Source organism: Photinus pyralis, unplaced genomic scaffold, assembly GCF_008802855.1.
Source record: "Photinus pyralis isolate 1611_PpyrPB1 unplaced genomic scaffold, Ppyr1.3 Ppyr1.4_LG7, whole genome shotgun sequence".
Taxonomy (NCBI): Eukaryota; Metazoa; Arthropoda; class Insecta; order Coleoptera; family Lampyridae; genus Photinus; species Photinus pyralis.
Genome location: NW_022170738.1, coordinates 26,491,735 through 26,518,469, shown reverse-complemented (window position 1 = coordinate 26,518,469; position 26,735 = coordinate 26,491,735). Strand labels below are relative to the sequence as shown.

The 26,735-nt window shown below is 38.6% G+C and overlaps 2 protein-coding genes across 4 annotated transcripts in view; both read right to left on the bottom strand.

Moving 5' to 3' along the window:
* Window positions 1–26,735, bottom strand: part of LOC116176819 (polypyrimidine tract-binding protein 1) — a 280,865-nt gene that overhangs the window by 206,299 nt on the left and 47,831 nt on the right. For all 3 annotated transcript variants that reach the window (XM_031495603.1, XM_031495604.1, XM_031495605.1), the window contains one exon: window positions 7,756–7,857. In XM_031495603.1, the coding sequence (XP_031351463.1) occupies window positions 7,756–7,848 (93 nt within the window). In that variant the 5' untranslated portion in view covers window positions 7,849–7,857. Of the gene's footprint in view, window positions 1–7,755; window positions 7,858–26,735 lie in introns of those variants that run through there.
* On the bottom strand, window positions 15,994–26,643 carry LOC116176817 (dynein heavy chain 7, axonemal-like). Its single transcript, XM_031495601.1, has 2 exons — window positions 22,827–26,643; window positions 15,994–22,782 (listed from the first exon to the last, which is right to left on the bottom strand). The coding sequence occupies exons 1-2, from the start codon at window positions 26,637–26,639 to the stop codon at window positions 15,994–15,996; spliced, it is 10,602 nt and encodes a 3,533-aa protein (XP_031351461.1). The 5' UTR covers window positions 26,640–26,643.

Below are 26,735 nucleotides of genomic sequence, written 5' to 3'. Positions count from 1 at the left end.
AGGTTATGTGAAATGCAGATACAAAAGTTGCTCATTTTTTTAAGCTCTGTAACTTTTACATTTAACATTTTCGGCTAAAATGAATAGTTTTGCCACAATTTGCAAAGCACCACTTTCCACCCCTTTCAATCCCCGTGATTTCACCCGCGGAAAAATTCAGCTGTTTTAATTATTTTTTCCCAATTTCTATTCATCAGGTGAACTGCCTGAAAAACCCGGTTTCGCCTGGTAACTAATTTTTTTGTCACAAAATATTATATAGCCTGGACTAAACACTTAGTTCACTTTTCATTTTCTTGGTTTTTAGCGCATTTTTGAAAAAAATACGCTATTATATTCGTTATTGCTGGCAGGCCGGCTGTCCGCGTTAGATCTCCACAACTACAATAGCTAGAGACTTCAAATTTTCACTAAAAGCTTTTCGCTATAGTGTAGATGTGCAGGCACTAGTCTATTTTGAGTTAGATTACTTGTGAGATCGATAATTGAAGAAAATAATTTCGATATGGGTTTCGGAGGTGCTATAATTTTACCGTTAGATAGCGCTACTAGTATAAAAACTTTATTTACTTTGTGATTGGTTTTACAAAATGAAGACGTACCGTCAATGGAAATTAAATAAAATTAATTATTTAACGCAGCCAAAATTGCTCGTGAGATCGATAATTTTAAACTTTGCTAATAAAATACTGACCTGCATTACCAAAAATGAGCTTTAATCATGCATATGCTGATTTACAACTTGTTTGAGGTTGTAGTGTTCTGCTGAGTTCATATGAACCTGGCAAAACATGTAATAATTAAAAAAAAGGGGGCATTTAATTCAGGAATAAGGGCACTTAATTAGCACCTAATTATGCAATAAGTTTGATTGTGTTCTGCTGACCTTGCTCTGCTAGGCTAATGGACATAAGGGTGAGCCAACTTTTTGTAGGTAACCTAAAAATGTTTTTCGACATACATAATGTTCAATAAAAATCACCCTATAATGTATGGCTGTGATACCACGCATAAGTTTAGTTTGCAGCAGTTTTATCAGAAAGACCGATTATGCTTATAGTTTTTGTTTATTTAAATTTAATGTAGGCCACTATTTCGATAAAATGCGAAATTATTGCTTTTATTTAATTTGATATGATATTGTAAAATGATAAAGGTGCAGATTTTTCTTTCTGTACATTTTCCTTATCTGTAGTTAGACATTATGTGTTAAGCTTTATTTTGGTAAACATTTTGAACAGATCTGTTAAAAGCAAATGAATTTATATAAGAAAATAATTGATAGCATTTTAATTACGGGCAAACATAGGTATTTACAATGGCTTTACGGAATATTGCATGTTTTTCAAACAGAAAATGAAAATGGTTGGCGGGAACACTTATTTATAAAAGAAACGTTGGGGGATCTTCCTTGGGTTTGACGGTGTGTTACGCTCAAGGACGCTGCGTTAAGTTTTCCTATGACAGTTCTGAATGCAGTTCTTAAAATGAACTTCTTCGTAGTTTTGTCAATTTAAGAAGTGTTAAAATAAGTGACATTTTTTATATCTGTCGGTTTGGTTTGATGAACATTGAATCTATTGTGGGTAGATTTAATTTAGCCAGTATTTGGGAAAGATAGCGCTTAATTTTGGAAGGTATGTAATTGCTTTTACTTCATACTATCTAGTAATCGCCGCTTTCCCAGACTGATTTGAGTCTGGTAAATCGTATTTTACCAGACTGAAAATTTTTACCAGACTGGAAATTTTGCCTAGCAACCGCAACTGACATCCATCTAAACGTATGCATTGATATTTGTCCAACCACTGTCAGATCAAACAAATCAAGTGATCGACTTTTGCTTTTATTTTAATGTGTACCTACAACATTCTAATCAAAATGGTATTTTAATAGGAATAGAGCAGTATGAAATAAAATGTTTTACATTATTTGTATGTCAAATCAGTTAACGTTACTCGTTTCGAAATTCCTGCCTCAGCTACGCTTCGGCAGTAAACATCTCACTCGTTAACGTAAACCTTGATTTACCATACTCATATGTAAATAACTATTAAATGTTGTCACATGTGTTTACGAACCCAGTAAATTTATAGTCTTGGTGTAATTTGACAAAGCAGAGTGTGCGATTTAAAAATTGTTTGTGAAAGTAAATAAATTCAAAAATCTAGGCTTTATGGCCTTTTGAAGTCATTTGAAGTGATGAATAGTGTGAAGTCATGAATAGTGGGGTGATAATTAATTTTTTTTCAGCTCTGAAGTTCTGTGTGACATTTCAGTTGTTTTTTCTGAATACTGTTTTATGTAAAAAGGAACATCTATAAAGTCGGACAAAATTTATTTTTAGCGTATCTTAAAAAATATCAGTGCGGTTGTTTTGGTAAAATATATTGCTGTGTGCAATGGCAAAATAGCTGTCCCGCTACCTCAAAACAAAACAAAATTGAAACATAGAAAGTTGGAACGTTAATAACCTCTCCTCGTACACATCCGGCATCTGGTAGAAGAAAAATCCTAATATTGACTTAAGTTTTTTTCAATTTGAGAGACTTTGTGGCCTCGGCCTCGATCAACTTTCGAAATTTCCAATGAATTTGTTACACAACTTTTGAACACCTGAAATAAATCTTAGACACGAATAAAAATAAAAACTGATATGAAGACTATCCGAGTCGCACAATGGATTCGAATAAACACACAATTAATTGATTGACAATGACAAAAAATGATTCCGAAACACACGAAACAATTAAAATCCCTGCAAGAAAGAAAAGCTTACAAAGCTTGTTTGGACATACTACCACCCACGCTGCCGTCGATAATTAAAAATTAAAACTCTATGACCTACAGTTTTCTCCCTCTAATAATTCAAACAATCTGGTCGTAAAAGGTTTGCGATATTCAGGCGCCCTTATCAAAAACACAAACACACTCGCCGACAGCTTCAGGAAACTTCTCTTTTTGTTTATTAAACTGAATGAACTCAATGACTCGAACTGAGTTGATACGGACAAACTGTTTTTAAAACTTTTACTACTTCACTTGACGATAACATAAATTGTTACGTTATTTTCTTACCGATTGATATTCCTGTTTGAAGAGAGTAAAATATAATGAAGTTTAGTAACGTTTATATTATAATTTTTTCTCTATGGCTATCGATTTCGGCAACATTGCCATCATCAGGCCTAGCGTCAAGGTTTAAAAGGCAGCGTATTTATACATGTCATGAAGTACGTTGCGTGTTACTGACGAAAGTGGAAATGGAATGACTATAGAAGATAAACTAGTAGCAACGTTGTGTAAAGTAAAATTTGAAATTCCGCTTAAGTAACCTTTGATTTCTGCCCTTATTTAAATCCTTACTCTAATGTTTAACGTATTTGATATTCTCAAGTCACCTACTTACTTTGTAATGCACTAGTTTAAAGATGTAAGTAAGTTATTCCTGTAGTAAATTTGTTATCTTATTACAATAGTTCTTTGTTTAGCCGTCCGAGGTCGAGCAGAGTTCTCTTTAATACTTTTCGGCGCACTTACTTCTTGATACAGAACCACATTCAACTATTGCTGGTAGAAGAACATACACGCCACGTTGTTACTCGACAATTTATTAACATATTTATATTTTGTGTATTTTACGTAAATTCTAATTGCTTTGTGGGGAGGGTGCCAGTGATTATTGATGTTTTGATAAATAATCTATTGGGTTTTGTAAATAATAGTGTACATGCTTGGTAATCGTCAATATTTAACTTGCTGTGATTTCGTGTCCGGGCCACTGCTTTTTTAAAAGTTGTATGTTGTGTTATGACTTATGAGCTGTAGAGATTTAAGCTGAATAGGCATCTAACGAGGTTTGAGTCGGGTATAACCAAATCGTATTGCGTACTGGGTTACACGGTATACATTTCGTTATCGAAGTCATAGGGATTGAAGGTGAGATATTTATGCATTTATTTCTTTTTTTGGTTTCATAAGTAAGCGAGGTGGGAAGTATGCCTACTTGATGCGCCGACCCACATAACTATATCGTTGGTCAAATTTTGATTACTTGCTTAAATAAATATTTTGGGGTCCATATTTATTAATTAATAGATTATATATTTATTGTTCGTGCAACCATATTTTGCTTGTTGGTTTTAGCTGTAAATAAACAGGTTAGTCAGCTGTACGCTTGTGTTTTGATTTGTGCGTGTGTGGTCAGTTTAGGAGTCCGACTTGTCGCCGGATTTCTTACCATCTACGGTCTAGCAAATTGTTCAATTAGTCGTCAGATAAAACTAATGGAACATGTTAATCTCCCGAACGCGAACAATGGCTATTGATAAGGCAGTACTAACAAAACAGCTAACAAGTAGCTTCTAGCAACTCGTTAAAAAAAAATTATAGCATTAATTAGTGAAGGTTCGGTTGCTCCCTAGCATACATGCCAATGTAATTATCAACTTCAGTAATATCGCGGCCGCTTAAAGATTTATTTGCGTAATTTTCCCGGATCATATACCCTCAAACTCGAAGGTATAAATAAAATCGCTTAATAAAGGTGTACACATCCATCGTTTCCTTAAAGCTTTTCGTAATTGAGCTCGTGCCAAAAGTAATTACTCACAAACCCGTTAAAACTTACAATAAATCTGTTTCGAGGTGTTAATGCGTCTCGGGATATTTCCTTTGATGTTAATATCCGATTATTTTTTTACGTTTCGAACCTTTCGAATATGATTGAATTTGAAAGATTTCATTTTCGTCGGGTGGGTTTTCTTTTCTTTTTTTAAACCGGCGGATACGACGGTGTAAACGTAGAAGAAGGGAGTTTGGTATTCCTTTAGTAATACGCTATTAAAGCTGGAATTTTTGCGGGCTATAAATTCCGAATAGATCTGTTTTTATATATTATATAAATTGATACTTTATAGTCTCGAGGGCTAAAGATCTCTGGTTACTCGGATTTGCGTTGTTGCCCCTGATATACGTCGGGTCCGGCGATGCGATGAATGTCCACACACAAATTGATTTTTCCTTGTTTAGATTTATTGCTTTTATTGAGATAAATTTCCTTTCCTAAGCTCAAAGGTATGTTTTTGTTTTGAATCCTGAGGGAACCTACATCAGTTTTGTTTTAGTGTCGACTTTTTAAGTGTATCGCATTAACATAATTCTACTTTACTAGGTTTATTAATGGAGTAAAAAAACAGCTCGATCTTCCTTAGGGAGTACTTCATTTAAAATACATCTGTTTCCTTGATTTACACCACCAAAGGTAAGCGTCGGGCAAGTCACGTTGTTTGATTTATGATGTGTTTAGGTGACACGTACCCTATCTGCCACTCACGGTGCCGTGAAGGATCGAGTTTGCCATAGATTAAGATTTCAGCTTCAGTATCGTGCAGTAACAACGCACCTGCTTTTCTACGCGTTTTGCACATTTTCATTTCATTAAGTGTGCGAAATTCTTGTAGGTGCAATTTATCTTGTAACTTGTAAGATCAATCACAGACGCACACAGCATAGATCAAAGTAGCCAAGCATTCAAATAGAAGCAATCACAAAACTGAATATTTCAATGTTGCAAATGTTGTCCACAATTTCTGACCACCATGTATACATTCACACAACAGCGATGTTGTCTATCACTCCCTCTACGCACACGCTTCACAGGATTTCTCAAAAAAGCTTATGTCTCTGTTATTAATTGAATCTCATGATAGAAAATGTCACAATACTACCTTGGTCGACTTTGAAGTAACGCAAAAGAATTCAAATCATCCTACCTTCCAAAATGGGCACAATTTTTGATTCTACCGAGGGCATCTTTGATCACGACATCATGACAAAATGTTTTTAAGTGGTAGGTCACACCTTTTTGTAAACCTTTTATAAATGTGCTTTGGTCTCGTGAAGTTGGCCGCCAAAAATGTGGGTCTCTCGTTTATTCATATGAGACATTGAATGTGAAATTCGGTTTAGTCCAACTTCAATAGCTATTCAACATGCATTAGTATTATGTAACTAACAATAAATTTATAACAGTCTTAAAATGGATTAATTTATAACAGTAATTACAATTTATCACTCCCAATTTATATCATGACAAGAATGCATCGATGCTGGAACTGAACTCGAAACAACATTCTCTCAACGACGCTTCAGAATGTTCTCGAACAAACACGTCATATTTCTAGAAACGATCTTTATCGTCGATGACCTAATCTTTATTCTTTATGTCTATCGGGATTTTTGAAATATTTGCTACAATAATATATCCAAATATGCTAGGGTAGGTATTTAACTTTCTAAATATTTCTGCTAATCAGTTCCAGTTAGTATATTACAAATTTTGACCACGAAGCTTTGATTATTAATGAGATTATCAGTAGAAGAAAAAATTGAGTTATTTCCTATTCTTAACACATTTTTTCCTGAGCTAGCCGGGGAAGTAAATTCCGACAGGTAGCCCCAACGTACTACAACCAAAGAACAAAACGAAGAATTTTATACCTCGAACCACACCACGAACCGAAGAAGATTATCAAACATTTTGTCGTGCCTACCCTTACAAATTGCTCCTCATTAAAGAAAGAGTAACCGTTGCAAGCATCACTATCTACTCTTGGGTCTTTGGGGAATACTTGAAATCGATCACCAAAACTAGTTTCCTATGCCACAGAAACTATAGTTCCAAATTTACGTTGAACTCTTCTTTCAACCAAAATAGCAGATTTAGCGTAGGTATATGAAATCTGCCTTTTTGACCTTCATCAATAAGTGGTTCAAGTTAGAAGTATTTTGCTTCAATCGCTCGATATAGCTATAATACCTGCATGAATTCCGTCTATCCGAGGGTTCAGATCTGAGCAATAAGACATTGAAAAGTTTTTAATATCGAAAATTGAATACATTCATTTTGAAATTGAATCAAACACAAAATGCAACGATTAAACTTTCGTTAATTGAAAGTATCATCAATAAAGCGACAGGTTACTTTTTCGGCGTATTAATTCCGCATGCTCTCAGAGACGGCTTCCAAGTGTAAACACTCGACTAGAAATTTTCTTAGTAATTCTCGTCTTTTGTTTCGGGAAATTTAACCCTACAGGGGATTTGTTCATCCTTGTAATTCATTCAAGAAAACACATTTGAAATAGAGAAAACTACATTTACGTTCAGATTGCGCTTTTCGAGTGCAACAGTGCCTAAAATCCGATAAGACGAGCAATTATCCCGCTTGGTTCCGCCGTTCTTCTTCTGTTTTGTTTGCGTCCGCCTCAGTTGTCGGCTAATTTCAATGAATAATTTAATTACAAACTTATTATTTGTTGTATGGCGTTTTGCGGTTATGTTCGTAGAGTGTGCCGCTATTCTGTTTGAAGTTTATTTAGTTCGTAAATCCTTTTGTAGATGGTTTGTAGGTTAATTATTTTCGGAAAAGTTTCATGCGTGCGCTCAGTCGATACAGGTTTTTGTTAAACGATCTTGTAGTTTATGGTTTAATCAAAGTTCCACTAGAGATTTAAACACTCCGCAGGTTCGGAGGACCTCTTTAATAGCAGACATTACCCCGTAATTAAGTTTGGGTTTTTGAGAAAACTTTCAAACTCCAACTGATCAATGTTAATGCATTATCGCGACATGAAAAGTCCCTGAAACCAATTATAATCTCTTCAGTTTCTGCCTTCAAACATACGCGCGCGACGAAAATTCAAACTACTAGATTAGAGGGTGCGTAATGAAAATAAATTCAAACAAACTTACCTTGATCCCTATACTTATTGGAAAATCCGCCTGCGAATTGAGACTCGGTAATTGCTGAATTACTGGAACGATGGGTAACGGACAGGACATCATATTGTCAGTCTGAAAAAAAAGATGATCTGTAAAACGTGTTTTTTTTCAATTAGCACATAATGTCCCAATATTAATTCAGATACTAAAAAATCAGTCCGGTACACACTGCTTGCAAGGAGCTTGCCCGCAGCGGTTCTGCTCGAGTAGTCTAGGAAAAATATAATTTTAGGATGCAAAATTCATAGTAGTTCTGGACATAGGTTCGTTTTGTTTTTTGTATCGACGAATCCGAATTTTCAACTTCCCACCAAAAATCCCCCCCCCCCACAACCCCCAAAATTGTTAAAAAAGGAAGAAATATCGGTTGTTTTTTTTAGAAAAAAACCGTTATTTTGTGTATTTCAGAGGAAAACTATCTGGAAATTCGGAAAGTAGACAAAATGGTCTCTTTGTCTCCAACTGAAACTGCTCCTGAGCAACACTCATTCAGGACGTACCACCAAGTCTCCAACTCTGGCTAGGAAATGTCATGGAATCACAAAAAAAGGGCTGGAAAAGCACTAGCTACGGACTATCTCCTGTCACTACCATTAAACCTCCCGCACCACCAAAACTTCTAAAGCTTATCTCCCGCATGTGTAAAAAAAAGGCTGCCGTGCCGCGTGTGAATGCAAGAAAAGTGATGCGACAATAGCCCTAAAGATATCGTTGAGGATTTGGATGAAGAGGATCCACGAGCAGAGGAACTCGAACTGTTGTTTGAAAAGGTCGATCAAGCTGATGAGATCATTTTGGGGAAATCACGTAAAATGATGGTCCAGTTTTCCTAAGAGTCCGAAAACACGGAAGAATTGTCAGGTTAGTCGTTTCTCAACCTCCTTTTTCGCGCATTTCTATAAAAATATAAATAAAATGCGCTGTTGTGGCCATTTTGTCCGTCCGTCCGGTCGCTACTAGATCTTTATGACCTTTATTTTACTTTTATTTTAATATAAATAAATATAAAATAAACATTAAAAAAAATAAAATTAAGAATCGTTCTACTTTTGTTTCGTTATGGTGTCGACTGTCGAGGCTTGTACCAAGGTACGAATTTTTTCTGCGTTTCTTACTAAAGCAGTTACAGTAAAAGATCAATTTTGTCATGTATCATAATTTTACACTTTTACCGTTGATTAACAATAACCGAGATATAATTTTGTATTGTCTGTCAGTTGTCTGTGTGTCTGTCCGTCCGTGTGCACGATAACTTTGGGCAGAAACGTCGGATCGCTTTGAAAATTGGTAGACATGTTCTCAAGGATATAAGATAGGTCGCTATTGTTTTTCAGCTACGTAGATTAACGGGCCAAAGTTACAGCCCAAAAACTGACCAAACCTCCAAAAAATGGGGTTCTTGTATCATTTTTGTTACAAAGAACATATGAATGTCCGGGTTTTCTGTGTCATATTATATTATATTAGTACATATTCCTTCAACCTCAAGCAAATATGCAGACGAATTAAAAAAATTTGCGCATGCGCAACCCAGTTTTGGCATTTACACAATGCAATTTTTTTTATTTGTTAAGGTACTTAAATCAAATTTTGTATACCTCGAATAAAAGTAAAACTACTCGTAATACCAAATTAAAAAATTTGTTTTACAAACTATGCTGACCTGAGGGAACACAATCAAGCCCTTTAAAATAAGTTACCAGATTTTGCCAAGCGCGGCGCTAAAAGTCGCTAAAAATCGATATTTTTCATGAAATGTCAGTCAGCAGATTCGATTGTCATTATAATGTTAACACCTACCGCTTCCCCATAGAGGGCGCCTAAACTTTAGCGCGTTTAAAGTCACTAGATATAAAAAGTACCGCAATCTTAGACTCTCTAAGATCACAATCATTCGCTATTTTTGGCAAAAAAAGCAAGTGGTATTTATTATTGGTGTGAATAATCACACTGGACACATTTAACATTTTTGGTGATAACAAGCGCCATCTTGGGGAGAATACCTGAACTTTACTAGGTTTGCCAACATGGTTGATTATTATTCGTTGTCAATGTGAGATGGTTTTAACCACATTACTCATTTATTATCAATTTTTGCGAGATGATATTTGGGCAATTAATTTTGCATGTAGTTGGGAAGGTATTATGTATCTCAAAAATCTACTACTTCAAAGTAAGTGTTAAGTGTTTCAAGTTTCAACCTTGTTTTTATGGTTAATAATGAAAATTGAAATCCCAAAAAAGCTTATCACCGACTCCTTGACTAGTAGAATCAGAATTTATCCTCATATTTGCATGATTTTCAGTAATACGAGAGTAATGTAAGTAGTAAATATACCTAACTTTGGAATTATGGAGCCATCTTGCGGGGTATGTGTTTTCAAGGGAGCTCTTAAGGAGGTGTGTTGAAAAATTAATGAATGCATGAAGATCTCGATGATCGTTCAGTATTCAGTTGTATCAGATTTAAGTGCTTGTAAATTCTATACAAGATGCTTCTTATAAAATCAAGTTGAAATGGCATGTCAAAGAATAGGTTGTGCATGCGCAGTGCTAACTTTCTTATTTGTTTTCGGGGAAAACTGTTACTGTGAATCTTTTACGATTACTTTTTTTTAACTTGGTTGTCTTCCTTCAACAATGGATTAATCAATCTACTTTACAAACGAGAAACCATTATATCTTTTGCGCGCATGAACTTTTAATTTTCAGCTTAATTGACAAAAATGTTTCTTTGTTTTAGTCTTGTACCATTGAATAGAATTTTTTTTATTCAATGCTTGTATGTATCCACGAAGTAACAGAGACGTATATGTGATAGTAGTGGCTAAAGTGACATAGATAAACCTTTACCCTGGACCCGTCAGCTGCAGTTAAACGGAGAAAAATAATTTAAACTTATCGCTCAGATGTGTTATATTTATTAGTATGTATTTAGTAGTCTTCTGCAAAAATTTTCATTAGTAAGTACTAAAAACTTTTAAATATTATGTAGTTCTTAATTCTCAATTTCCCTGAAAATACGTCAGAGGTTGGGGGTCTACTTCCAGATGTTGAAAAATAAGGGAGATTAAAGGAGGAAGGAAGTTAAAACGAAAGATAAAAGGGATGAAGGGAGAGCGAACGTGCCCGCTGCGCCGTGGGTTGTTAAGCGAAGTGCGTAACACGGCCTGAGTCGCTAATACTTCAAGACACGCCAGCGCCCCCTACGTGCGTAGTACGTCAAAATGTTTTAGAACGCTTTTGGTTGCACACTTTACCTACATTTCAAATTTGTAGGTGAAATAAAAAAAACGATTTCTTTAAAAGGCAAATTTTATTATTATTTTCAAGATTTGGGGGGGTTGCGGAAGGAATTTATGTGGGAAATTTGGATTCAGCAACCCAAGAAACATATGCCTATTTCCAAAACTATCATTAATTTTGCAAGCTAAGGTCCTCATATGTTCCCTATTGTCTGGACTACTGTGTATTGTGCAACTTGAACCCATGCACTGCTAAACCGGCGGCGTTCGCCCGCTACTTGCACGCGGCTTGAAAACACCCAAGTGTGCATCGAGCCTTAAAAGCCGCGTAGTGGCTGTCCTGTCATTTTCTGGTTTAAAATTATTCAATATTGATCATTTTCACGTTCGTCATATTTAATTGCTTTTCTATATCAAAATACACGTAGTTACCAAAAATGGAAGATGGTACTGAGGTGCGGAACGATCTTAATAAATTCGATTAATCGTTGACTTCTCAATTGTTGAAGTAACAACATAAAGTGAAACGGTCCGAAACCGTGTTAAATAAAAAATAAAAACAATAGTAAAAGTACGTACAATTACATAAATTCGATGTCCTTGTAAAATTCTTGACGCTGCTGAATTATGTCCTTTAATAAAAAGAAGTCAGACGATTAAGTGGTAATGTCCCACAAAACTTGTACACAAAAGTTTACAGCCACCAAAAAATGTTATCTTTATACACGAACTACAAGAAATCAATCAGTTTCACACCCGAATTCTAACAGATAGCAATGTCAAAACAGGTAACGTCACTAGCTGTCAGAAACAAAAATTGAAACGACACCAAGAAACAAAATGTACGCGTTTCGACAACAAAGCCAATTTTTTAAAGGCCATCGTGGTTTCTTGGTACTTTCGTTTGCAGTGTTGTTACGCTCACTTTGAGCAAACGTAACAAAATTACCAGGAGATGAGCTCAAGAAAAGTAGAAGTGGGTAGTAGGGATGAATAATGGGGTTTTTGTATACTAGCCAAAACGAAGCAAAAACGAAATGAAGCAATAGTAAACCGAATAGGTGCCACTTAGTTTTTAGTAAATTTCAAAAGAGAAAAAGGAATACTTACCGAAAGGGGGAACACGGCAGACTAAGGGATCCTTGTTCTGATCTTGATAAGGTAAAGAAATAAAATAAATGACAAGGCAGAACATAAACCATAATGGGGGTTTACAGTGTAGTTGAATTCCGCAGTTCTAATTTAATAACCGTGTACCTGAAACCATAAAACATTTTTTTGGACAGTAAAAGTTTATTTAAAAATAGAGGCTGATTAGCAAAAAAATAATGAACGTGTGCGGTTTTAAAGGTTTATTCAAAACGATATGATTGTGGCGGGCTCTGTGACGTAATAAGCCCGACCAATCAGCTCCTAGAACCATTCAGATGACATAACGACTTGGCAATATTGCAGGAGAATGGCATTTATAACTTGCGTCATCTGTCACAGGCACTTGTCACTTTCCTGCTAGAAGCAGTTAAACATCCCTCTCAAAAAGTCAAATGTGACAAACGTTAGACCCTCGGGTAAGGTTGCCAGCTCACTTCTACGTGATTGGTTGTAGGTTTGTGACGTATTTAGTCTGAAGCGTTTCAAATTTGGACTAAAAACACAGCTTTTCAATAATTTATTTTGGGTTTATTTTACTCGCAAATAAAAATTGAGGACACACGGGTCTTTTTATTTTTAATGTACTTTGTGGATCAGAAATAAAAAATGAAGGCGGGATGAGCCCATTGTTGTCAGAATCGAGGATGATTTAATTAATAATCTCACAATATTACAAATAGAACACTGTAATATCTAGATCTGAAATATCAATGTTTAAATTTATTAAATAAATTTTTAGCAAAAAGGGGATCAACTCGTAGTCTGGGCAATTTCAATATCAAAACAGGCTTCCGCAAAAAGCAACGGAGCTATAATTATGGTTAAATTACCATCAAACACATGTAGTAATTACACTTCGATTGTATCGAAAACCAGTATGTAATCATACGATGTATAAAGGAATCGTCGAAAATAGAAATTAGTTTGAATTGAATTCTGGTTTTTTTAGCCTTTTGAACTCAGAAGGGCGCTTTTATGCCTTATCTGTAACAAATAACACAAACAAACAAGAGGGATAGTGAATAGCGCGAAACATAAATATTGCGGTAGCAATGTCTAATGTCTGACATTAGGGTAAATCGTATACTAAAACTGTACTAGATTTATATCGGAGTTTGAAGAGATGTAGAAGTATTTGCAAGATTATTAATCCTCAGGTTGCACCCCTTTGTATATTTTTAAAATGTGGTATCAGTGCACTTGAGTTTTTCGCGCTAGTGTTAAATACAACATTTTTTCCACAAACTAACGCGAATAATCAAAATCTTTCCGCTCACATCCTCATGTAATGTAAAATCAATTCAAACATCACTCGTAAAGGTTTGTCTCCAATCAAAATCACGCTTTCCCATACAGATCGTAACCACGAAAAAGAAAAAAAACAAATATACATTTCTAGATGTACTTACCTAAAAAGAGCAAATAAAAACGGAACTAAAAAACGTTTCTAAATTCAAATTACTATCGAATTTTTTTCAAAAATCGACAAATGCGTAAGGATAAAAACGATTTTCACTACAAGACTGAGGTTTCACAACGTTTCCAGGGTTTACAAAGTCTCTTGGTAGATCCGGAAATCGACTAATATAAAAAATGTGATTTTAAAACTACTTTTTGATTATACCTGAATCACAATCTCCGTTTTAAACACTCAAATGCGTGCGAAAAAGGGCCTTTAAAACACACGTGCTTTAAAGTTGCTAAGTAACGATACTTCCAGTATGACTTTTGAAACTGTCATCTGGATGAAATAAAAAATCCTCTTAGGTCGCTTTCAAATCTGTTCCACTTTTTAATCGCAGCATTGCTTTAAAGTTTTGAATGAATGCACTAAAAGATAGAAGATTTAAATACCTTTGACAGTTCGGTCATATATGCCAGCATTATCGATGCATTTAAGACTTTATTATTCGTAAGTAACTTCCTATTCATCCATGGAAACAACTTTTCATATTCCTGATAATAGGTTTTACTGGATTTGGATTTTAAACCTACCAACGTTTGTTTAGATTTTACAACAAGCGATTTAATGGACGGTGTATTATCTTTTTCAACGGAAATCGTTTTATTTACAAAGACGATGATTTTTATAAGCAAACGTCAAGTGACATTTCCATGGCAATCGTGAAATTTCGAACACCCAGCCCACTTAATTAAACATGTATTCGAGTATAACGTCAATCTGATTTCATTGTATTTCCTATTTTTAAATTATACTGCAGGTATAATAAAAAATACTATCAGATACACGTGTATAATTGGTCTTTAAAGCACTTGCAACGTTAAAGGCACTCCGCTTTGCGTCGTGCCCTTAAACTCGTTGCGCGTGCTTTAAAGACTTGATTATACACTTGTATCTTAATATACTATTACGATATTTAGTGCACAATAATCAGCAGCAAATACAATTGCATAAGCCGCATATGAATGCAATTAATAACTACCGATGAAAATTGATTATTTATTAGTTGATATTATACGAGCAGCCAACGGCAAAAACCAATAGCATGTTGATATAAAAGGTAAATGTAAATGCGTGTCAGTATATTTAACATTAGCCGACATTATACATCGTAAAAATCGCGTTGATCACTCAAATTAAATACATTTCACAATAACATTAAATATAATTAAAATAACGTGCACTATAGACATCATATTTTACTACTATCTCTCTTTAAATATGATAGCAGCACCCAATCCCATTGCAGTCGGATCAAAATGTGCGTTCTGCTTCAGATGTCCGATTTCAAAATTCAAGCTACGACTACCGTTGGTTTAAATAGAGACACGGTTTACAGGGTGACAATCATCGACACATAGAAATGGAATGATAAGCGCGCATACTGTAGGTGAGCGAGATGGGAATACTAAGAGGCAGGCTCTCTCTCTCTAGTTGGTCGCATACTATCGACAGTGCTGTGGCAGCGCGACCAACATAAGTTCGATAGAGAGAGCTTGCCTCTTAGTTTTCCCCTCTCGCTCATCTGCAGTATCCGCGCTTAGCATTGGCACGCGCAGTCCATTTCTATTTATGTCGATGGTAACAATAGGTACATTAACTTCGAAAAAAATGCACTGATTTTACAACAACGTCGCAATTTTTATATCAGCATTTTTTTACAATGATAGTCGCAAAATTCCTCAAATTAAGATATCTTCTCCTTGAAGAAACCTACGGAGCCCGATGTGATAGGCATCTTCGTTGCTTATGGTGCAGAGCTTACCTATTTAGGCGATCATTACTTTTGTCAATGACCATACATGCGTAAAGATCCTAATGAACGTTTGATAATCTGAAAAAGTCCATGATAGAATCATAGTACAAATGTTATTCCAAGGATGTTGAAAAAACGTGTGTATCTTGGGTAAAATTTCAGTTATTTTTAAGTTTTCAAAATTATTGTATTTAATACAAAATTCGCACTGAAAGGCAAAAGCAAGGCAATTTGTGTTTTTTCCTTGATTATTTAATCAAGTTGGTATTAAACGGTTAAACGTAATACAACGTCTTAAATTCACATACCACCTCAAGTTAACGAATCGATAAAATCACGGAATAAAATTTCGAGAAGTAGTGAAATATTTTACAGGAAATCAATATAATTGTACAATACTCTTTCACTACAAACATGGAAATAAAATTAAAAGTGCATAGGAACTTGTTAAAAGATCAGGGTAGATTTGGTCCGTCAATAATAGATTTCGATACAAATACGGTTTTACAAGAAAGTTGCAACTAAAACTTTATTTCTTAAAAATACATTTTTTATGGGCTTACAAAATCTTTTAAAACACAATTTAAACCATTTTAATCAAGCTGGCACAATAAGGCAACACTCCGCTTAATCCAATGGGAAGGATTTATGTCAGTATTTAGGAGAAACGGTAACACGTAATTAGTCGAATGCCCTGTTGTCGAAAGCACTCCTCTTCTCTCGGATGTCTTATATAGAGGACACTTATATCTTCCAGTTTCATCATAGTCCGATACCATAACTGGTATCAACCAAATTAAGGGCATGTAGTCGTGAAAAACTTTCAGGTGTAGTTCGGCTAAAACGCCATGGTCGCGATCCCATCTGGCACCATCTGTATATAAGCCATACACGTAAATGCCGTCATGGGGTGCCGTATTCGTAGAGTCCACTTTTAAAATCTTGAAGTCAAATTTTAATTGATCGATTGTCTTTGTATACTTGCGGGCGTAGTTCTGCTTCGCACCGGTCAAAAACGCCTGGATAAAGAAGAAACCGGAAATCCAAAAATTGTTCGGTTTACCGTTCACAGACCATTTCTCTAAGAAGTTGATGCGTTCAACGAAATCGGCTATATAATCGGGTAATGATTTCAAACTGGGATAAGACACCTTGGCCCATGCAGTTGGGATTCTCCCTAAACGTAGTTCGTTTTGAAAAACCTCCAGGTCAGGAGTCATGACAACAAGTCCTTCATTCGCTTTCTGAATGGTAAGTAAAGAGCTGCGAATTTCGTTCAACAATTTGGAGAAACGTACCATTTCTTGTACGAGCACCGCGTTCATCGATTCCTCATAACGAACGGGATACCTCAACTGGGCTTCCTCCAAGTCGAAGTTATCCGGTACCTTTTCGAGTATATCCGAAACGATCAAATTCAAAAACTGCTCTCCATCGTCGCCGTGGGAATTCTTCTCTCCCTGCAGCAAAACCAAGGAGTTTAACAGCGAATTGGAAACTTGAAGATCTCTACTTATGCCGGCGTTGTGATGCAAACCGAACACTTCCGGAGGGTGAAATTGAGGCAAAGACACGATGTGCTTAACGAAACCGTCGTAATTCGCTTTTCTCGGAATGTTGTAATAGTTCGCAATCTCAGAAAAGGAATAATCCAATTTCATCACAACTTCCGGATTTAGATAGTGCTCTAATAGCGTCACTAAAAGCCGACGGTCCCAGTCATCTGTCACCCTCCCACCGTAATTGCATTCTCCCGTCAAATAAGAGATACCCTCGTAGGGATTATGGTGATATTCGTTGATGAACATCTGCAGCTGCTGTACTGATATATCGAAATCGGAATCGTTAAAGCAGTACGGTATGTTCCAACCCAGAGGGCCGTAGCTTCTACGTTCTTGAATAACCGCGTGAAAAAAGGCGATGCCGTAAAGCAACCTGGCAAACATTAGATCTCTCCCGGGACAACCAGTGTAGAATACTTCGTTTTTTACAGGTTCATTTATGTACGATCGTAATAAGTTCTGCTGAAGCCCAGCAGGTGGCTCGTTCGTCATCTTTACGCCATTTTGTAGAATGGAAACCGGAAATTTATCTGAAGGGTAACTCGTCAGCCATAAACGAAAATTGAGGTGAGTATTCGAAGTGTCCAAACCTTCCCAAAGTTGTTCCAAAGAGTTCATCCACGACAACGCGAGGTGGCAATTCTGCAGACAAACCCAACTTCCCTCATCCTTCCCTTGCTCGATAAGCGCTTGAGCTAGTGCGCCTCCTCCTTCGCCCAAGGAAATGCAGCGAAATTTATCGGCATATCCCTTCACCTCGGCAAATTTCTGTAGGGACGCCATCGGGTCTGTACCCGAAGATAATACGAACACGAGTGGGCATAAACAGTTGGACTGTTCGAACGACTTCGCAATATCGAAAGGAGGAGGGATCGTAAATTTCGTTCCCATTTCTTCCAATACATACTTCGAAATGCACACGGTAATTTTATCTGGTCGCAGTACGCGAATTACTAACAGTTTTTGGAAGGTTGTTAGTTTTGAATCCCACTTCGCGGGCAGGTGGGAGTCCTGAGGTTCTAGCAAATCATGAAAAGTCTTCCATTCGTTTGGGTATTTGGTAAATGAATGCTGAAGGCCTCCAAATACGGTCACGTTATCTAAACGACAGATCTCATTCCACGATTTAGAGCTGAGCCAGTCAGGAGACGGGTTGGGAATGAGATTTTCCAAGTCTACTCCACCGGTGATTAAAAACGCGTACTCTGCCTCGCTTATTTTGTTTTTGAGCAACATAATCTTCACACAGAGTAGAAAGGAAAACATAAGTTTGTCTTTTTCGAAGAGTGATCGGCAAACGTTTGTATATAAATTATAGGTGAAGTTGTCCTGCAGATATAATATCCGCCTGTGTAAGTCACGAGATTTACCAGCTGCATCGATTGAGTTTACGTACAAATTTATGAACCACCCCAGTGAATATTGGTACATTGGATCGATGCTTGGAAGATCCGAAATGCAATTATACAACCCGGTGGAGTGCGTAGCAACTGGTTTATAGTCTAGTTGACAATGTTCGATTTGTGCTTCGGTTTCTTTTGTGAGGGTCTGTTTGTTTACAACGTCATTCGAAACGGTTTTGGTTTGATCCAAAATTTTGATGGCATTTTCATCATCCAAAATATCGCCTTTGGATTCAGACAATGTTGTAAGGATCATCTCCTCTAGATTCATGAGGGCGGCCTTGTTCTTCATACTTTCCACTATTAATTCTTCTCGTTTTCGCTGTAGATCTGGACGCTCCTTAGCTACCACGATTCCTAAAAGCCGATCTTCCAAAGCAACAGTCATAAGGGCAAAGTTTATGATGGTAACTTTGTTAAATACCTCCGGAGGATAGTGCGGGTTTCTCATCTTGCTCGTGAGATACAACTTAAAGTTTTCATGGCACGTTATAACGTGATCACCAAGTGCGATGACATTTAAGGCACCTTTGGTCTTGTACAAAAGTGAATCTAAAGGAGCCTCTAAATCTTCACGAATGTTTTCAATCAGGGCTGGCTTTCCTGATTCAATGCAAAATTCTAACACCTTCATGTAATTACTGTCAGAAAATTTGGTTACTCGAATATCGTTCTTCCTCTCCATCTTTTTGATCCACAAGTTGGCTTGGGACTGTGGATCAATCAACAAAGACCAACGTTTCGAATTCTCCTGTATGATTGCGTTTTCCATTGAAAAAGCGTCGCGAGGTAATCCGGAAATGTACCAATCTTGAATTTTGGCTTCGCCACCCAGGGTTCTTGTAAAGTCGTACGTCGCAGTGACAGGGACATCCGTCTTTTCTAAAAAAATTAACCAATCCGCTACAGCCTCGTTGCGCCATTTCATAGTAAATGAGGACAAATACGCTATCACTCCACTCGATATAAGAACGTCACCAACAAGACAGTCGTACAACGCTTGTAGATGATCGGCTGTAACACCCCACCTGGTTTTTTCTCCACCCAAACCCCCAATCAACTTTCGCGCCCTACCCAGCTTTTCCCCGCACACATCAACTCGCTCCTGAAGACTTTCCTTTTTCTCGGTTGCGTCCTTAAAAAGCACATTAAGGTCTGCCAACTTTTGTTCCAATTTAGCAACTTCGGACTTTTTTTCAAGCAGTACGGCCATGGTCGCGGCATATTCCCTTTCGGCTTCCTCTAGTTTCGCCTTCTTCGGTGCAACTTCCCGCGCCACCTTATCGTACATGTCCATTGCTATTATCCACTTGCACAAACCCTCGGCGGCACTCGACGCTTTCGCAACGACATGCGGTTTAAAATCTTTATGCGGCAAATAGTCCTTCCTTATCTTGACCATTATTTCGATTCTAATATTATCCTTGTCGAAATCTTTTAAGGATTGAAGAAAATTCATGTCCCCCAAAATTCTCTTGCTCGGTCCCCAGTAATCTATTATTTTTCTACCGGTTGAAGGATCAGGTAAGCGATCAGGTTTGACATCCTTGATAACGCACACTGCCGCCATCACCAACTTAATGGGTTCTGGAGGATTCTTCATGGACTTGACCAAGGTTATGTCTGTAGGTTTTAGGGTATTTAACGCTTCTATAGCTTCTTCTAAGATTGGTATGGCAAAGGCCAGATCGGCTTCGCACTCCGCTTTTAAAGCCTGCGCACCAGCGGCTTGGGCGTTCGAAACTTCTTCGTCCCTCCTTACTAAAGCCGACGCTCTCTCTACCTCAAAGGTTTCCCTCGCGATCTGCTCCATCATCGCGGTCGCTTTTTGGCTCATAGTTTCCAGTTCGGGCTGGAAAGCTTCAAGATTGAGTTGCATCTCGAGGATTTGATCCGCAGCAAACTGTAATTTTTCCAAACCCACCATGTAACGATTTTTGGCGGCCAACAGCTCACTTTGCTTTTGTGTCGTTAAATCCGCAAATATTTTTATGAGTTCCAAGTACGATGCGGAGGTGACGTATGTATTTCGAAAAGTTTCCGCAAAAAACGCAACTGAAATCTTTCTTGCGTACACATGAAAATATTTACATGTCGCTATTGCCGCAGCTTTAATGTCGGCATCTAAATTCACATCTGTTATCCAAGTTTCGGCAACCTGTTCTAGTGCATCTTCGGGCCAATCTTCAAACCAGTCAATTGTGCAGCAATTAATAAGCGACGGAAATAGCCGCAATCGAAGCCTAAACGTCGAACCAATTGGACTAAAGCACAGCACCAAGTGAAGCTTCTCGCGCGTACGCTTGATGAAGAAACTAAAGACGGCCAATGGACTTATGTCAATGTTTCTGTTCCCCCCTTGTGCTTCTAAACGACACAATTCCATAATTTCCTGTTTCTCCTCGACCTGAAATAGATTCGGAACTTCACCCGTATTTAGTAAGCAATCGACATCTTGCAGAAATTCTTCGTCCTTTATTTGGCTTTCTGTGATCAGAAACAGAGTATTTTTCCCCCTTCCACCAGCCTCTTTCACAATCTGCTTGATCTCTTCGCGCCATTCGTTCATTCCATAATTCTTCGTGATCTCCGGTTGAAAAACGGAATGGCCAGTTATGATGGTGGCTAACTTAGTGAGTGACTGTCGCCCAGATCCGCTAATCCCCACCAGCAAAGCACTTCCTCTTGGCATCGCTAATATTCGACACATTCTGGACATGTGCTCTAAGGCGTACTGGAATAGAACAACGTCCATTTTGTTCTTATGCTTCGAGTTGTACTCTTCTAAACAATTTTCTGCGACAGTTCGAAATTCTTCAAGGTTTGTAATCTCTTCATATTTAACTTCGTCTTCGCTGCTATCTGTGGCTAAATATGTTCCAAATAGTAATCGTTGCAATGATTCTTCGGTCACGGTGCCATCTTCATTTTGAAAATTTTCGAAAACCTTCTCAAACTGCTCCTTGAAGAAGTTCGGGATGGAAAATTTGATTTTGTTAAACAACCAATGCTTGTCACCGCCGTCTATCAATCTGTCATGTATCACGCGTAGTACTTCGTGAGCCCAAACTTTGGGAAAAATCGTCTTGTTGTCTGACGAGTCTTTCCTTAGCATCGCGCATCCGTAGATAATACGCGAAAAGTCACGCAAAGTAAATACGTAATGGCTTTTCGCTGGTGTCGGCAGCAGGAAGTGGATGGAAGCCTTGTAGATGTCTATGGTGGCGTTTACCAACTGTTGGACAATGTTCACGGTGTCACTGGGAAAGCCGTTGTTTTTCCATCCAAGAGAAAGTACGTTAGAATATATTTTACACATGGTTTCATCGGAAAATTCGTTAATCGAAAAAATACTAAAATGACGCAGAAACCTTGGGGAAACCTCTTGCCGGCTGCCCCCCGGAAGTCCCATAGCCGCCATGATGAAAATCTCGTGCAAATAAATAGGGGAAGTGTCTTTGAGATTGTACCAATGCTTGTGGTCAAAGTACTGCCTGAGTAATTCGATGGGTGGTTGGGAACCGTACGTTTCCTTTACAGGCATGTTGAGATCGTCTACAAACATCACGAATGATTTTCCTGCCGATGGTCCGTAATGTCCGCGCTTTCGCTTGGTTAGCTTGGATATGATCAACTCTTGTGTTTGCGCTGCCGAAAGCTTAACAGTGAAAGTGATAAACGCGGGCTCATATTTCTCTTGGTCTAATCTATTCATCAGTAAATCCTGAACGTAGAAACTTTTTCCGGTTCCGGAAGGACCTATCAACAAAATCGGAAAGCTATACTTGATGTGAAGATCAATCATGTACATGTATTTGACGGTGTCCACAGTCGGAATTAAAACTTGGTGGATGTCCTTAGCTTCGTCGACTTTCATGGTTTTGATGACATCCGGCCAGTACTTCCAAGATCCCTTACTTTTAAAAACGAAGCAGTAGTCAAAAATAATTCCCTCGCTTGGTATAGAGACTTCCAATTTTTCTATTAGTGGAGGAATCGGGGCTTCGGCGTCTTTGAAAATGGACTTGAAGAACTCGTCAAACTTGTAGCGTGATGGGGTGTCCAAAATTGACCCCAACCCCCACGCCAGTCCCATCATAAAGGATCCTTGAATCCAACTGTGAATGTATTTCGAGTCCTCTTCCTTTTTAGATGGGTCGTGTACAGCATCGGTGATTACCATCTGGATAACTTGCATCATATTCCTTAATAAACTTATTTCGCTCGCACTGCACAGCTGTTTGCAATGTTTTCTGATGTAGCTCAGAGAAGGGGGTACGATCCAGTCGAATAAAGTCAAAATGTAATCCTCGTTTGACCTCATCCACTCATCGCTGCAAAGAGGGAGCCACGATTCCACGTGGGATCGCCAACCCAGCGTGGTGGATTCCATATAGATCATTCCGCAACGTGACACCTGAATAAAATTAATATTATTTGGGTGGTTAACTAAAATCTTACCGTTGCTGGAGACGCTTGGCACAAATCCATTACCTCAAAAATCATTGACATGTCGTTGGTCATGGCTATAACCTCTCCAGACATCAAGCACAATTTTTTGTTATCATCCATGACTGTATTCAAATTCTCGATCCAAACCGTATCGACCGGCCCATCGAAGATGATCCACTTTCGATCTCGTGACGTGTCCATTACGAAATTACGAAAACAAGTTGCCACGATCCCATCGATCCATTCGTACGAAATTGGATCAAACTGACCGAACAACTGACCCATACTAACCGATTTGGGATTAATAAACTGATGCTTCACAGGCACTTGGTTTTCATCAGTGTTTGACAGTGACGTGAGAGAGTCCGCCAAGACCTTTAAGGTCGTAGTTTTTCCAGCGAACGGGTTCCCCACCAACATAAAACCATGACACAAAATCATCATTTCGTAAGTTTGGATGATCTTCAGAGTTACGCATTCTTTCACTTGTAGATTTCTTCGTTTACAACTTACGTCTATAGCTTCAACAAATCTCGCGTAATCGACTTTGGGTAAAGCAACTCCTGGGAACAAATCCGAAATAATCCCCTCGAACAGAGGAACGTCATGTTGGAGAAACTTTGGCAAGTTTATATCCAGAATGGATCTGAGCAAGAGTATATCTTCATTTTCGTGGGGATATTTGTGTTTCTTGTTACCGCAAGCGGAGAGTACTGATTTGATGGTTCTCATTCCGAAGTCGTAGTGGTACTGCGATGACAACATCTCCGAGCATAATCGAAAGACGGTTACGATTTTAACCGACAGATTTCTAGCGTCTGCAAATCCATACGAGTACAACGAGATTTCACTAATCATGGCGTAATCCGGCACCATCATCGCGACGGTGCGAAATAGCACCTTTAGATTATCGGGCAGCTCGGAGCGTCCCGCGTATCCAGTACTCATAGTGATGCACACGTAACAAGTAGGATTCAGACAGAGTTCAGTTCCTTCAAACATAAACTTATCAACATGCGATCGAACAGCCAAAACAATGCAAAGTATTTGTTGGGCAACCACCGACAGTACTCCAACGTCTATTCTGTTAAATTCGTCAAAACAAACCCACGCGCCCGATGACGCCAGTCCTTTTAAAAATTTGCCCATAGCTTTATAATCCAAACCGTTGGAGCAATTAAACACTATACATTGAACAGCTACAGCTTTGGCCAAATCTTTTGTCGTTTCCGTTTTACCGGTACCAGAGGGACCTTCAGGGGCGCCATTGAGGTGCAAGTGGTACGCACCGATAAGGGTGTGATAACATCTATCGGTTAATGGGGTTATTACCAGACGATCACTATTTCCCAAATACTCGTTAGCATATTTTACAGTCGCATTTATGATCCGAACCGCACACCTTTCCTCCCAGTAATATCGGAGTTGGGCCAACCATTTGAACTCGGTAGCACTCTTGACATTGTTGTCAAATAAAGATCGAGTGACATCCTTTGCGTGGACATCCATTACAATTAATGCTTTTATAGTAATTCGAGCCAAGTTCGACAGCGATTCACTGCGAATTAGTGCGACAACGTCATTTAAAGCTTCGTCAAGTTGCTGCAAAAAATCCGCGAATACACTTCTACTGTCGGAACTCAACGTACGATGCACATTCATGGTCCAATACATCTGAGAAACTGCGAGAATCACCTGACCAGGCCATAATGTAATCCACTCTGTCCTGTTGGTTTCCGCATAGGCCGCACGGCCTAAAGCAATCTGATGACTGACAGCTGCGACCATTTCCTCCTCCACTTGAAGCAGCCATTTCTCGACGCTTCCCCTTGCGGCTACAGTATCGATCACTTTTAGAAAATTAACTTTCTCGCCTTCGCGGCTCACCATAGCGTGTATATTCAGACAATCATCAAACGCCAACGTTTGAATTCCCTCGAAGCACTTCCTCAGGTGAGGCTGCACGCGCAACGGATCTTTGGTTTCCGACAGAATTTCCAACATCTCGTCATTCGACAAGAAAAAGAATCGGGGAAAGTACAGCCTTTTCCTCTCGAGGTAATATGAGACCCCCTCATTGATTCTCTCGAGCAAATCGCTACAATTCTTCAGGTTTTCCAAGAGGTTCGGATGTGAAGCGCTGATGATTACTTTCGGCTCGTCCATGATCAGGTCGATGTATCGTCGGTAAACGCCGTCGACTTCCTTAAACATTTGTTCTTCTTCGGGCATTTGGCTTACGATGTCCTTTGAAGAAAAAATTGGCAACAAGTACAACCACTGGGCTTGCACTTTACGCCACTCGTCGAGAGTTGCGTTGATGCGCGTGATTTTAGCGTACCAACTCCCTACTTCGCTCACGTAAGGCTTGACAAAGACCGAACCTCTCATAGTGAGTGTCTTTACGATATGCTCATCCAACACCGCCTGTATGTCGTCTGGTGCACTCAAGATGTGCATTTCTGTATCTTTAAAGACGCAAGTCTTGAACAGGACAGTATCCCATTCATCCTGCATCTTCAAGAGATTGTGCAGAAGTTGCCTTTCTTTAATTGCGCCGCTGCTAATGATCTCGTATTTGTCGATATCCGACGTGATCCCCAATTTCATCAGCTTGGCCAATGTCGTACCTGCGTCGGGGGTTAGATCAAAACCGGCGATCTCCGACATTTCGTCCCAGTGCCTTTGCAACATCGCCTCGTTGCACATGATGTTCATCATATTTAAGGCGGGCTTGAAATCATTGATCATTTGCATAGTTTGGGCGCACAATCTCATGGGAGAGGGGTGCAGTAAGGGATCCGGATCGTCTGGGACACCTTCGAACTTCAGTCGCGAAGTTTCTTGCGTTCCTTGCTTGATTTTGGTTTTGTAATACTTTTGAGTTGTTGATAGCTCTTTAAAGCTCTCGTCCAGTTTAGCTTCGGCAAGTGAGTAATCTAAGTATTCGAATGGACCGTACATCCAAGTGTCCATACTTCGGATAATTCCGAAGCAGACCCTTACAAGATGATAAAAGGGATGTAAAAAAAGCTTAATTTCTTTCAGATCGGGGCAGGTGGTGAGGGGAAACTTAAAAACCGTTTCCTCCTTATTGATCCAAGTCAAAAGATTTTCCATCTCTTGCACTTTGGACATTAGAGGAGACATTGCTTGGATATACTCCTTGCAGTTGGACACGTCGTTCATGGAATTGACAGTTATCAGCAGCGGTAAAAAGTCCTCGATCTCGTTATACAATTTGCCAATGGATTGTTGGAGCTGTTCTTCAAAATCAAACTTACTCGTTTCGAACAGCGCGGAATTTTTTTCCAAAATTGGTTTAATATCCGTAAGCCAAGCTATGGTTCTGGAATTGAGGTCGATGTGCTCATTGGTTAGAGTTGTCATTTCGACAAGATTGCAGATAACGGTTATGGAATACTGGATGCGTTCTCTGAGCTCGCTTATATGCTCATTGGACGCCCATACCATAAAAGCGCTTTGTTCGATTAACTCCTCGGCAGTTTCTGGCACGCCAAGTGCGCGAATTTTGATCATTTCAAATTGTTCACAGATGTCCTCGTTCAACCACATGTGCTGTGAGACCAGCCGGTTTGCCACTGCTTGTATCATGTTGTTCAACGCGTCACTAATAGCTTTCCTGCATGACGATTGCACTAACTGACCCACTAAATAGTGCTCAATGTCAAGCATGATCGACAGTTTGCTCAAATAGGTTCGATAAATTTCAACCTTTGCGTACCCTTCTTCAAATGTTATATCTGCCGTAACGGGGTCGCCGCCCGAACCTCCACCTTCCAATTCCTCCAAGAAGCGCATTAAATCAGCCGACACTTCCACCTCAATTGACCTGGTAAGAACACCAGACTGTCTTCTGGAACCTTCAGCATCAGTTTCATCTGTAGACATACCACC